General features: G+C 37.7%; 1 protein-coding gene across 1 annotated transcript; it reads left to right on the top strand.

Annotated features, from left to right (window-relative positions):
- The first annotated feature begins 10,180 nt into the window (after positions 1-10,180).
- Positions 10,181-11,969, top strand: LOC117341169. The gene is made up of 3 exons (XM_033903016.1): positions 10,181-10,337; positions 10,862-11,215; positions 11,543-11,969. Exons 1-3 carry the CDS (start codon positions 10,203-10,205, stop codon positions 11,855-11,857), a joined length of 804 nt encoding a protein of 267 aa, XP_033758907.1. The 5' UTR covers positions 10,181-10,202; the 3' UTR covers positions 11,858-11,969.
- The last annotated feature ends 545 nt before the right edge of the window (positions 11,970-12,514 follow it).

The following is a 12,514-nucleotide window of genomic DNA, read 5'->3' as shown; positions in this document are numbered from 1 at the left end:
CCTACAGGCGCCCAGGGGGTCAGCCCCATCATTTGTACAATTGTGAGTCCCCTACCCATAGGGATGCTTCTGACCAAATTTGGTGAAATTCCGATCAGCGGTTATGAAGAAGAAGTCAAATAAGTCAATTGTTGACGGACGGACGGACGACGGACGACACGGTATGGCATAAGCTCACCTTGGTCCTTCGGACCAGGTGAGCTAATAAAGAAGTCGTACGAAGGAGATTAAAAATCATAAAACATTACTTTGGGCTCAGTGTATGGGATCGATTTATCTACACTTAGTACGGGTTCAGCTAAAGTCAGTCCAGGCATTGTCGTCACGACTACAAAAAGGCTACGATTTGAAATAAAATGACTTAAAATTTATGTTGAAATTTATGTTTGAAACAATTAGAGGTAGCTTAACTTACTGAATGTGTAAAAAACAATATCACAAAATCAAATCATATGTTTCAAATAATTTACAAAAAAACCCGTTAATAGTCACGGTTGAGTGCGGGCTTCACAAAAACAATCCCCAAAAACTGAACATCGTCGATTTCTAGCATTAAATACTTTTCAAAAAATAAATTCACTGACGCAGTCCGCTGGAAAATACAATTAAATTATTAAAAAAAAATAATTGAATCGATTAAGCCGTTGAAGACAAAAATGAAAATAACCAAAGGTCGGGTTCGGCTCGGGATGCAAATTTCACCCCACGATAATTAGGGCCTTTACTAAAGTAGTTACGCCTCTTTTTCGTTTCTTTCCCCTTTGTTCCATCCCAATGGGGTCAATGACTCCCTGTGTGACATGAAATCCAACTTTTACACATTTCAAATACAGCCACTTGTAATCGAGTAAATGTCCCGAATTGCATGCCATGTTAATGCTAAATATGCCAAGAGTTTGGTTGGTTTTGTATTTTGTCCTATTAACAGCTAAGGTCATTTAAGGACGGCCTCCCGTGCGTGCGACATGTATGCGTGTAGCGAGTGCGTATGTGTGTTTTGGGAGGCTGCGGTATGTTCGTGTTAAGTCTCCTTGTGATAGGCCGGAACTTTTGCCGATTTATAGTGCTACCTCACTGAAGCATACTGCCGAAGACACCCAGCAGCACACCCCACCCGGTCTCATTATACTGACAACGGGCGAACCACTCGTCCCACTCCTTATTTGCTGAGCGCTAAGCAGGAGCAGCAACTACCATTTTTAAAGACTCTGGTATGTCCCGGCCAGGGGGACAGAACCCAAAGCCTTCCTCAGAGGGGCGAACGCTCAACTAAAGGCCAAAAGTGAGGCATTGTCAAGGGAGACATTAGGAAGAAGAAAGTTGTTCAGAAAGAAGAGAAAAGATAAGATCCCAAGTTTAGTCGCCTCTTACGATCATGCAATGGGGACAGCAGGTACAATTCTTACGCCCTACCTGCAGGGAGTTAATAAGACGTTAAATAAAATCAACCAAACCAAACTAAAGGGATTCAGCACAAACTTTTATAGCATGCTGGATGATTAAGTTTTGTTATTTAAACGGTCACTACTAAAAAAATATTTATTATACAGAGGTCATTTTGTTATATTAATTAAAGATAATGTCTGGGGCTAGATTTTCTAACGGAAGGTTTTAAGGTCAGAAGTCAAATTAACAAGTTCACTATGAGGTCAAAGGACACCAAATTTTGATCGATGCAGTATGTAATTCTGATTATTTTGATTCTTTCGGTTTTTCGATAGCACTCAAGATGTACGCCATTTTGAAAATGTCCATGATTGCGCAATCAGCGTTGAACCAAAAAAGCCAAGAGCCTTGATATTGGTCCTGTAGCATGCTTGGCTTAAGGGCAACCAGGTTTGTTCAAATGAATGATATTGACCTTCATTCAAGGTCACAAGTGTCAAATAGGCTAAAATCATGAAACAGCTTTTCTCAATAGCCAAGAGGTCAAAGGACTTGATGTGTCTGTAGTTTGTTTGAATGAAGGTGTAATAAGTTTGTTGTAATGAATGGCCTTGACCCACATTCAAGGTCATAAAAATAATTTCTGCCTGAAGTGTGCTAAACATAAAAAGCCCGTCAAATTGTCCATGATAATTTCTAGTTAGAGTAATGTTTCCCTTGACAAATGTTTTCTGCAGGTTAGGCGTAATAATTGTACTTGCTGCCTCCATTGCATGATCGTAAGAAGCGACGAAATCTGGGATCTTATCTTACTATTCTCTTGGTCTTAGTTGAGCGTTCGCCCCTGTGAGGAAGGCTTTTGGTTTTTGTCGCCTGGCCGAGACATAACAGAGTCTATAAATATGGTGATTACTACTACTGCTTAGCGCTCAGCATATTAGAAGTGGGACGACTGGCTCGCCCGTTGTCAGTATAATGTGACCGGATTGGGTGTCCTTCTAAGGTAACACTACAAATCGACAAAAGTTCCGGAACATTAACATACCGCAGCCTCCCAAAACTCGCACACGTACGCACCACCTACATGTATTTTGCACGCATGGGAGACCGTCCTTAAATGATCTAAGCTGCTGGTTTGTTTTGGATTGGTTTAGGTTGTTTAACGTCCTATTAACAGCTAAGGTCCTGCCCGTGCGTGCGACATGCATGCGTGAGGTGAGTGTGTATGTGTCTTTTGGGAGGCTGCGGTATGTTGGTGTTAAAGTATCCTTGTGATAGGCCGGAACTTTTGCCGATTTATAGTGCTACCTCACTGCAGCATACTGCCGAAGACACACCGCAGGACACCCCACCCGGTCCATTGTACCGACAACGGGCGAACCAGCTGTTGATAGGACGTTAAAAAATCAACCAAACCAAACCTTGACACTGCCTCAATTTTGGCATTTCATTGAGCGTTCGCCCCTGTGATGAAAGTTCTGTCCCCTGACAAACATATATCGTAGTCTAGCGATAATAGTTGCTACTCTTTCTAAAAGCCCAGTATTTTTTGAGTCAGATGCCAGGTTCACCTGTTGTCAGTGTAATATGACAGGTTTAGGTATCCTACTTTGTGTCTTCGGCAGTATGCTGCACTTTGGCAACATTATTTTATAAACTTTTTCGAGATTGCAGTAATGTATACCAAAGTTCACTTTCCTCATGGCTCCCTTGGCAATGCCTCACATTTGGCTTTTCCTGACGGGAGACTAATAAGACAGTGACACTTAGCAAGTGATATGATAATTACCATAATCTGATGCAACTAGTCACCTTTAGATTGAGTGCATAAAGATTTCTTGTATATAGAGCGTAAGTTCAATTATATCTTAACAACGATACCAATTTACCAGAAATAATATATATACCTCGCCCTGCTTTACAATAAATATTGTTGACTTGTCTTTCCAATTTCTGCATGATTTCAGCAAACTGATCGAGATGCATTTCATTATTTAAGTGAAGTGGAACCCAATGTATGAATGATTTCTGGGCCATGATATCTTCCAAGTCATACCTGCCGGTAGGGCGTAAGAATTGTACCTGCTGCCCCCATTGCATGATCGTAGGAGGCGACATGTGCGTGAGCGAGTCATTTTTGATTGACCAAAAATCTCTTCCCCATAGAGAATATGATAAAATTCAGGTATAATTGATCTTTTATAGTACAACAACATAAATAAACTTTCCACATCTAATCGATATCATTCATAATTACTGCAAACACAACTCTTTTTAAATAAGTTGAATTTAAATATTATATAGTACATGTACTTTCAACTTCAAATTATTCAGTTATATCATTAGATACTTTGTTTTTATCAAGGAATCGTCATGACGAGTCACAGTCAATGAAAGTACACCTAGAAGCCAGTGATAAACGGACACAGGTTCGTTTGAAATATGAATCTCTGTATGACTGGCTGAACTACAGCTCAGCTAAATCTGTCAACCTATGTAAATATTGTGAGCTTTTTGGAATTAAATCATGTGGTGTAGCAAGCCCATTTATGAGCGGGGGTACAAAGTCGCCAGGAACCCACCCTACTCGTATGTTGACAAGTCATAGAGACTCTGTGCTCCACAAACTTTCGGTTGAAAGATACGTTAATGCAACTTCTAACATAAACGTATACAATCAGGTATGCCAACAGAATGAACGAACAAAGCTAAATGCTTCTCAGACCTTGAGGAATGCATTCAAAAAAATATTTGAATGTATTGACTTTATCATACAGCAGCATTGGGCGGCCTCAGAAAACACAGAAAAGTTTGTACGATTTGTCGCCAAACTTGGTGTACCAGAACTTCAGAAACACTTAGAAAGTAGTGCCACACATTATCTGTCATCCACTTCAATCACCCAGATGGTTGGCTGCCTGTCCTCCCATCTAGAAAAAAAAGGTACTTGATCAGCTTGTCAGTGGAGACAAGCCATATTCAATTCTCCTCGATGAAAGCAGTGATGTGGCCCACCGCAGTCAAATGAGTGTGATGGCGAAGTTTGCCATGGATACAGGTGTGGTTACGAGATTCCTGGGCTTTGCCCAACTCCAGAAGGGTACATCAGCACACATAATGGAAGTACTTCAACAATTTTTAACCGCAAAGGGAGTTGAGTTCGACCAAATGCGTTTTATCGCCCTGGATGGATGCAACACTATGAGTGGTGTACAGACAGGTAATTATCCCCAAACCTATGATAGCATATAATATATTTATGAAATGTATAATATACAAATTTACACCTATTCACCAGTTAATAATTTGGATCAAGTTCATCAACTTACATAAAACATTTAAGCACAGAGTTTAAATACACATATGCTTTAAGTTAAGGTTTAACAATTTTATTAATTATGACAATTTACTCGATTATAGGTCTTCAAAGAAGAGTGAGGCACCAAAACCCGTTTGTGGTGTATGTGAACTGAGGCAATCACAGGTTGGCACTGTATGGCACACCTTATCAAGATATTTCCTCTTCTACAAGATGTTGATGGAGTTTTGATTTCGCTTTGGAAAATGTTTGAATTTTCTCCGCAAAAGATGGCAGTTTTTAAACACATCCAGGTAATGAATTATGTGCTAACGTTCTATGACCTATGCTACTTCAAAAAATAGTTTAAGTCAGTTTTACTGAAGTGAAATTATACTTAATTTCATACTGTTAATACAATATGTATTATCAATAGTACAAATGTATTTTAATTATGATGGAATTAAATAATTAAACAATGTTTTAAGTCTAAGACAAGTCAATAACACTGCAACTTTTCCTAATCTTGATTGATTTAATAATTTAGATTGATGAAAGAGATCAGATCTTGGCTCAACCTCCGTTCAAAATGCTACCTATAAACCAATAAATTCAAACTGTCTATGGGAAGACTCCGATGGCTATAACACGTGCTGCTGCAACAAGTTGGTTGTCACATCTCCAGGCCTCATCAAGGTTTATATCAAGGTTATGTCGATATCAAAATAAGACACAATCACTGAATCTAAATTGACTTCATTTACTTTCAATTGGGAAATAGTATGATTTCATTATGATTTGAGGAACGAATTTGACAAAACACAAATTATGCAGCAGGATATAGAATATATAATGCACTGTTACTGTAAAAGAAAAATCTTAAACAAAATGTACTTTATCTTCTTCAGATATACCTGTATTCTTGATACCTTGGACAGTTTGTATGAGGAAAGGAGAGAGCCTGATATCATGGGTGTACGCCGGTCTGTAACTAACAAGTCTGTTGATGCAACCATTCTTCTCACAGATATCTTAAAACATGTTTGTACTGTAATATGTTCAGTAGAAGTTTATATAATTATACATAAAACCTATAAATAATCATATCTATATGTACACATGATAGCTTCTTTTGTGGGTAACGGGAAAGCTTCAACCCATCCTGTCAGACAACACACAAAGCTTAGAATGTATTTTTTGTTGCTATGTGTTGTATGATGTGGACCTGATATGTCCATTTGTACCTTTGCGAAAGGAAATGCTGGTGTATCTGTTTCCTGTTGTGGAACTTGTGGTGTAAATGTTGCTGTCTGTCGACATGGTATACATGCTTTTATATATTTTCAAGATGTTTGAAAAGATTAGACCAATAGTATTTCCTTTTAATTGCCTGATTTGTCCTATCAATGCCTTGATGCCCTGTACAGTCATGGTATTGTTTGATAACTGCTTTGGTTAAGTGTTCGGGAATGTACATTCGGAGTTCTGCTTCAGAATCTGCTTTTGTAATATAATAAAGGGCATCGCCTAAAAGGTGAAATTTTTGTGTTTGTCTGTCTTCTCGTCCCTGTTGAATTTTGTTTTGATTTGAAGAATGTTAAAATCTTGTATTTGTTCATGTCTGAAATGTCCAAATCCTGGTCACGGCACCAGTAAAATATAATAATCTTCTAGTATTTTGTAGTTGGATGTGTAGTTGTAGTAGTAGAGTTGAATAAAGATGAAGTCGTAGATTGGTGGTTCCTCTGTTTATTGATGCAGGTAGGTATATGATGTGTCCGTTCGCAGACGGCTAAGAGCGACATTGTCCGTGCAAAGCACGACCGAATGACTGGCGTGTCCGTGCAAAGCACGGGAAGGAATTGACATTGTATGAATGGAAGGCTACTCTTTTATAATAATCATGATGTGCATCGGCCGGACAGATAGATTTCCCCCGACTTAATATGGTTATGGGGTTCGTGACCTGAAGTCTACATGTAATTACCACATTAATTAGAACTATATGAAGATAATTGAATACAACCAGTATTACATGAACATGGTATAGATAACATCCAATTGTTTAGAGAACCGGGGTCTATCTCATTACTGGCAAATTAGCTATCATGTGTACATGTAGATATGATTATTTATAGGTTCTATGTATAATTATACATGTACACATGATAGCTAATTTGCCAGTAATGAGATAGCTACCTGCAGGGCAGGGCCAGGTAATACAGGTAAATTTCTGTATGTTGGCTAAGTGAGAATGAGCCATAATTGGACCCCGGGGGGTTAATTGGGGACAGGTCACCTGGCCAGGTATACCATGTGCCAGACACAAAAGAGCTAGACTGATCAGCATCTTACAGGTAAGGTGTGATAGGATGCAAGTCATCAATGCTGTGGGGTTGCATATTGCGACCAGTTGGCAATTGGCAACAGGCCTTTCCTAGATGTTTGGCTTCAATGTAATGTACATTACATGTAGTCTGGACATGTACATGTCTCAATATCTGTCGACAGAACATACAATGTATAATATCATATAGATGACATGTACTGTAAAAGAAACTTTCAAGTTTAGAATAACAATGTAAAAGAAACTTTAGTAAATTAACATTAATATTAAAAAATATTTACATTAAGTACATAGATGTACATGTACACCTGAGTCAGCCATTATTAGGCCTCTGACACAAACTGATGTGTTGTAATAGAAGCATGTAAATGATTAAAATGATCGGAAACAGCATCAAAATTAATTTCAAAAGTAGATTCTTCACTCTACACTGTTGAAGTCTTTAGATATTGAAACAATGTGTTACCGGGTTATGTCCTTTGTGATAATAAGTTTTAAAAAAAACTGTTGTGCACTAATTATACGTTTACTTCAGTACCTTGAATCTCGTGCACTCCTCACTTCTCCTAGGGTGCAAAGGTTAACTGATTGTCACTCAACTGAAGGTTAGATCACAAAACAATTCCATTAATAAAGATTTTCAGAGTGTTACCATTATCACGTAAACACACATGCTCCACTGCAGACGTGTGATATACACGTATCTGATTGCACATGTACATTGTATATTCTTAAGTATATAATTATTGATGTCTTGTTTTTAGTTTTTATCCCTCCCCAGCCAGAGTTTCCTCTGATCCGACATCAGACTTTTAAACAAATCGTCAATGCTTACACACCAGTAACATATACCAGTGATTGCTATATATAGACTTGCCAGACATGTAATGTACTTTACTTAATTGTCCCCCTAACTGTTCTGTCCCCTGGCCGAGACATACCAGAGTCTTTAAAAATGGTAGTTGCTGCTCCTGCTTAGCGCTCAGCATATTAGGAGTGGGACGACTGGTTCGCCCGTTGTCAGTATAATGTGACCGGGTGGGGTGTGCTGCTGGGTGTCTTCGGCAGTATGCTTCAGTGAGGTAGCACTATAAATCGGCAAAAGTTCCGGCCTATCACAAGGAGACTTAACACGAACGTACCGCAGCCTCCCAAAGCACACATACCACTCGCCGCACGCATGGGAGGCCGTCCTTAAATGACCTTAGCTGTTAATAGACGTTAAACAAAATAAACCAAACCAAAATTGTTGCCATGGGTACTAATCCCCCCTCCCCATCACCATCAACTTCACCTGATGGCCATGGATATACACTTGATTAGGAGTCATCGGGCTCAGGTATGTAAGTCCTCACCACACCTGGTCAGTTTATCCTTTTTACAATTAGCCCTATAAGGGGTCTATTCATAGCCTGGTCAATCTGTGTTCAGAATTCTTGATATGTTTACCTGTACCTAAATTAACACTGATACAAGATTTTCAATTCAATTAGTTTATTACTTAAACCTTACGGTTTATCAGTACAAATGCAGTGAAAATATAGATAAATACTTAAAAACAAAACAATAAAGTTCGGACACACAGAGACAACACATACGCGACCGCAGCGCTAGTGTAGAGAGTGATTTTATTTTAAAATTAAATGCTATCGTCTTTTGTTGCCGAGAATAATAAATTTTCCTAAATTTGAAAGATCCTTATATGACCTTAATATTTCCGGTTTCTAAAAGTTGTACAAATTTTCGCATACTGAGGTTTTCTATAGTAGTACGATTTGATAAAACGTTCTTCCACTTCCCGATACAACATTCACTCAATCAGACACCATTTCACTGTCGTTTCTACGTGTTCGCTTCGTCTAGGATCCGCTTTTTATAAGAACCAGACAATTTATTCAGAAACGGTCGATTATTTGTGAGCGTCAACCGTAGCATTACCGTACCATTTCCGTAGCATTACCGTACCACTTCCGTAGCACTTTCGTAGCGTTTGCGTTTAAGACGCACGTTTAAGACTCATTTATAAATGAGTAGATAACCCTAATTTCAGCAAATACCATCGCAGGAGTCTGCCTTTCGGTCAAAATCAAAGGGATTATATCACTACCGACATCTAATCTATAATTCAAAATCAAATTCGATTAAAAAATGGCAAAATGTTAACAAAATAAAAAAATGTATGGAGACTCTTGAAAAGTTTCTTTGGAATTCTACTGAACACTCAGTTGATTTTAAGTGATCAGTGTGAACTTGTGATACTCGCAGACCATGACAGCCATACAAAGGCATGGTATGTAAATTAATTATCAGATTATATGTATTATCCAATCTCACAATCCTGCACTTAGTTTAAATGATATTTTTATTGACATTCAAGTTCTTACAAGTAACATTACAATACATATTTTGATACAACTAGGATTGGAAAACAAGCTTAGATTATATATTACATATTAATTCCTCTCCTATGTAAATTAATTATCATATTATATGTATGAGAAAATACTCAATGTATATATATGTTTGTTTATAATAGATCCAGCCACTCTTAAGATGATTGCTGCCATGTCAAGTGGGCAGGAGACGGATTTGGACCAAGGTAACTATATAAATGTATCAATTAATAGATGCATGCACAGCATCTACTCGCAGGGATTATTTACCTCAGTTTTAAATTATAAAATGCTTCTTTTTACTTTTTGGCATGCTGAATGTTCCTTGTTTAATCAGTTGTGTGGCAAATAAAAGCAAATGGAGTATTACTGTTTCAACGATGTTTGCAAATTCTGTAACTGCGTTTTTATTGAAATTGAGATTACATGTATATATTTATAGATGCTGGCCTTCCAGAGAGACCAGCTATTGCCACTGACCTTCCGGACATACCAGCTACTGACCTTCTGGACATACCAGCTGTTATATCCCCAGCATTAAGTTCCAAGCTATACAGTGCTAATGACAGTTTGGCATTGATTGCTATATACTCTGAAAGAAAAGACAAGTTTAATAGTTCAAAATATAGAAATAAATCATTATGGGAGGATATAACACATGAGTTGAACTTTCTTACTGAAGTAGGGTAAACTAACCTAATTCCAGCCATGAACCTAATTCCAGCCACTTTTTTACTTTGGCATACATAGTGTTTGTGTGTGCCAATCACATTTGACAATGATTTGTATTGATCTAAGGGACGTGCAGTTTTTGTTTTCAATGATGCAAGTGTCCTCAGTGACCTTGAAGTTGTTTTGGCGGCAAAGTTTGAAAAGTGCAAAAGCAGTGCTCCAGAAGAAGACAACTTTTCAGGTAATGCATCGACAAAACGCTTTCTTTATCTGGTCCATATTGAAAAGAAGTGTACTTGCTACTACTATGAGAGCAATTCAAATAATTTGCTTTGTTTAAATGACTATTGTTTCATCAGAATATCTGTGATAAATAAATAAACAACATATTGACAAAATAGTTGACATTTACCCAATTCCAGCCCCCTGTTGTACCGTAATCCAGCCTAGGCTGGAATTAGGTACTAGGGGGCTGGAATTGGGTACGTTGTTAAATCTTACACCTGCGCTAGGCATACATGATGCATGAAGTAATAACATAGATTATTATTTAGAAATAATAACAAATTTATAACAATTTATAGAATTTAGATTAAATAATAATGTATAAATGTATAAATTTAGCTGCTGTTATTGAAATATCATCTGCAGTAATACTGTAATGTAATTCTAACATTGCCTGTGTGTCATTGATAAACCTAGGCGGTTTTCTTCTTACACATAGTGACATACAATGCATGACATAAGTATATATCTTTCTTCAAGAATAATTATGGGAAAAACAAAAAAAAATCCAACACCAGGTCCACGAAGAAAACCCCGGCCGCTGTTGTCCCTCCGGAGACCCTCGTTACCATTGTCCCCCAGGAGACTCCGGCCATTGGTGTCCTTCAGGAGACTTCGACCACTGTTGTCCCTCAGGAGACCCTCGTTACTGTTGGCCCTCCAGAGACTCCGGCCACTGTTGCCAATCAGGAGGCACCTATTCCAGATGACATTCTCACTGATGTCATTCTAGATAAAGTTGATCAGACATTGGTGTTGGACATTGCCGATGATGAAGTACTAAAAGCCTTGATACAAGGCAATATTTTCTCAACACCTGAAGAGAATAGCCAGGTATTGTTTCAACACGTTTAGATAATATTTACTTTAATTTGATAAATGGATATCTTCAGAAAATGTTACTTTCTGTATTAATTTATAATTTTTAAGTTATACAAGGACATACATATTATCCTATTATAAATTATCACAATACAAGGACTGGGAAGGGTAAAACATTGAGCAGGTAGTGAAATATACATTGTTTTTTATTATTATTATTATCCACCTAAAATGACACTAGAAATTAATGAAACTAAAATTAGAACATTTGATGTGTAGTTTGATTATATATGGGTATAAGTGTGAAAGTAACTCTTTTATGACAAACACTTTTTTCAGATAACCAATGATGTGAATCAGAAAGCTATTAGCCGGTTCCCATTTCAAAATACGTCTTCTCCCTTCGATAAGGATGCAGATGTATTGCCGTATCCGACAAGCACCACTTCCGTAAAAAATAAGAAAAAAGTACAAGAAAGATATTTTGTGTTGACATCGGAGGAAGTGATCAGCCACAAAACAAAACAGTTGGAAGCAAAGCAAGACAAAGAAAATAAAAAGGAAACGGCAAAACTACAAAGGACTCTCAAGCGAGAAGCAGCAAAATGTACACCAAAATCAAAAAAAGTGAAAAAAACGTCCAGCAAAAATTGAAAATGGTCATAGAGGCAAATGCATGTAGACATATCAATATAGCCTACATATAGGCCTAGTAGATTCTTAAAAGTTGCTTTTCATTTTGTTGAAATTATATAAATTAATTAAATTATACTATTTACTCTATTTGTTTTACTTATGTTTTGCTAAACTGACCTGTATATTGATTCTCGGAGATGTATTTGGTACCCGGCTGGAATTAGGGACTGTATGGCTGAAATAAGGTACTGACTGGCTGGAGTTAGGAACTATTAGGCTGAAGATTGGTACTTCTGCCTTCTTTGTATATAAACCAATATGTTACAAACGTTTTAAGGACTCTGATAACTGCTATGTATTTAAACAGTAGAAACTGATTTGTTTGAAAGTATTATAAGTCACTTGGAAGCTTGAAGAGCATCTAGTAGCCGCAGCAAACATTCAAAGTACAATGGGGCTGGAATTAGGTTAGTTTACCCTACACCAGGCTTCGCAGCGCAGGTAGAGGGGCGACGGAAGACTCTAGTATCGACATCCAGAAAACACATTTCTAACCAAAACAAGACTGGGTAGAGTAGCAAAACATTTGAGTTTGAGGAGGAAATGGAACAAGTGCTTGGGGAAAGGCACGACATGAACCAAGTAACGGTACTCGAATCGAGTGGACCCAGTACA

Source organism: Pecten maximus, chromosome 2, assembly GCF_902652985.1.
Source record: "Pecten maximus chromosome 2, xPecMax1.1, whole genome shotgun sequence".
In the NCBI taxonomy this organism is placed as follows: Eukaryota; Metazoa; Mollusca; class Bivalvia; order Pectinida; family Pectinidae; genus Pecten; species Pecten maximus.
This window is presented reverse-complemented; position numbering and strand designations above follow the sequence as displayed.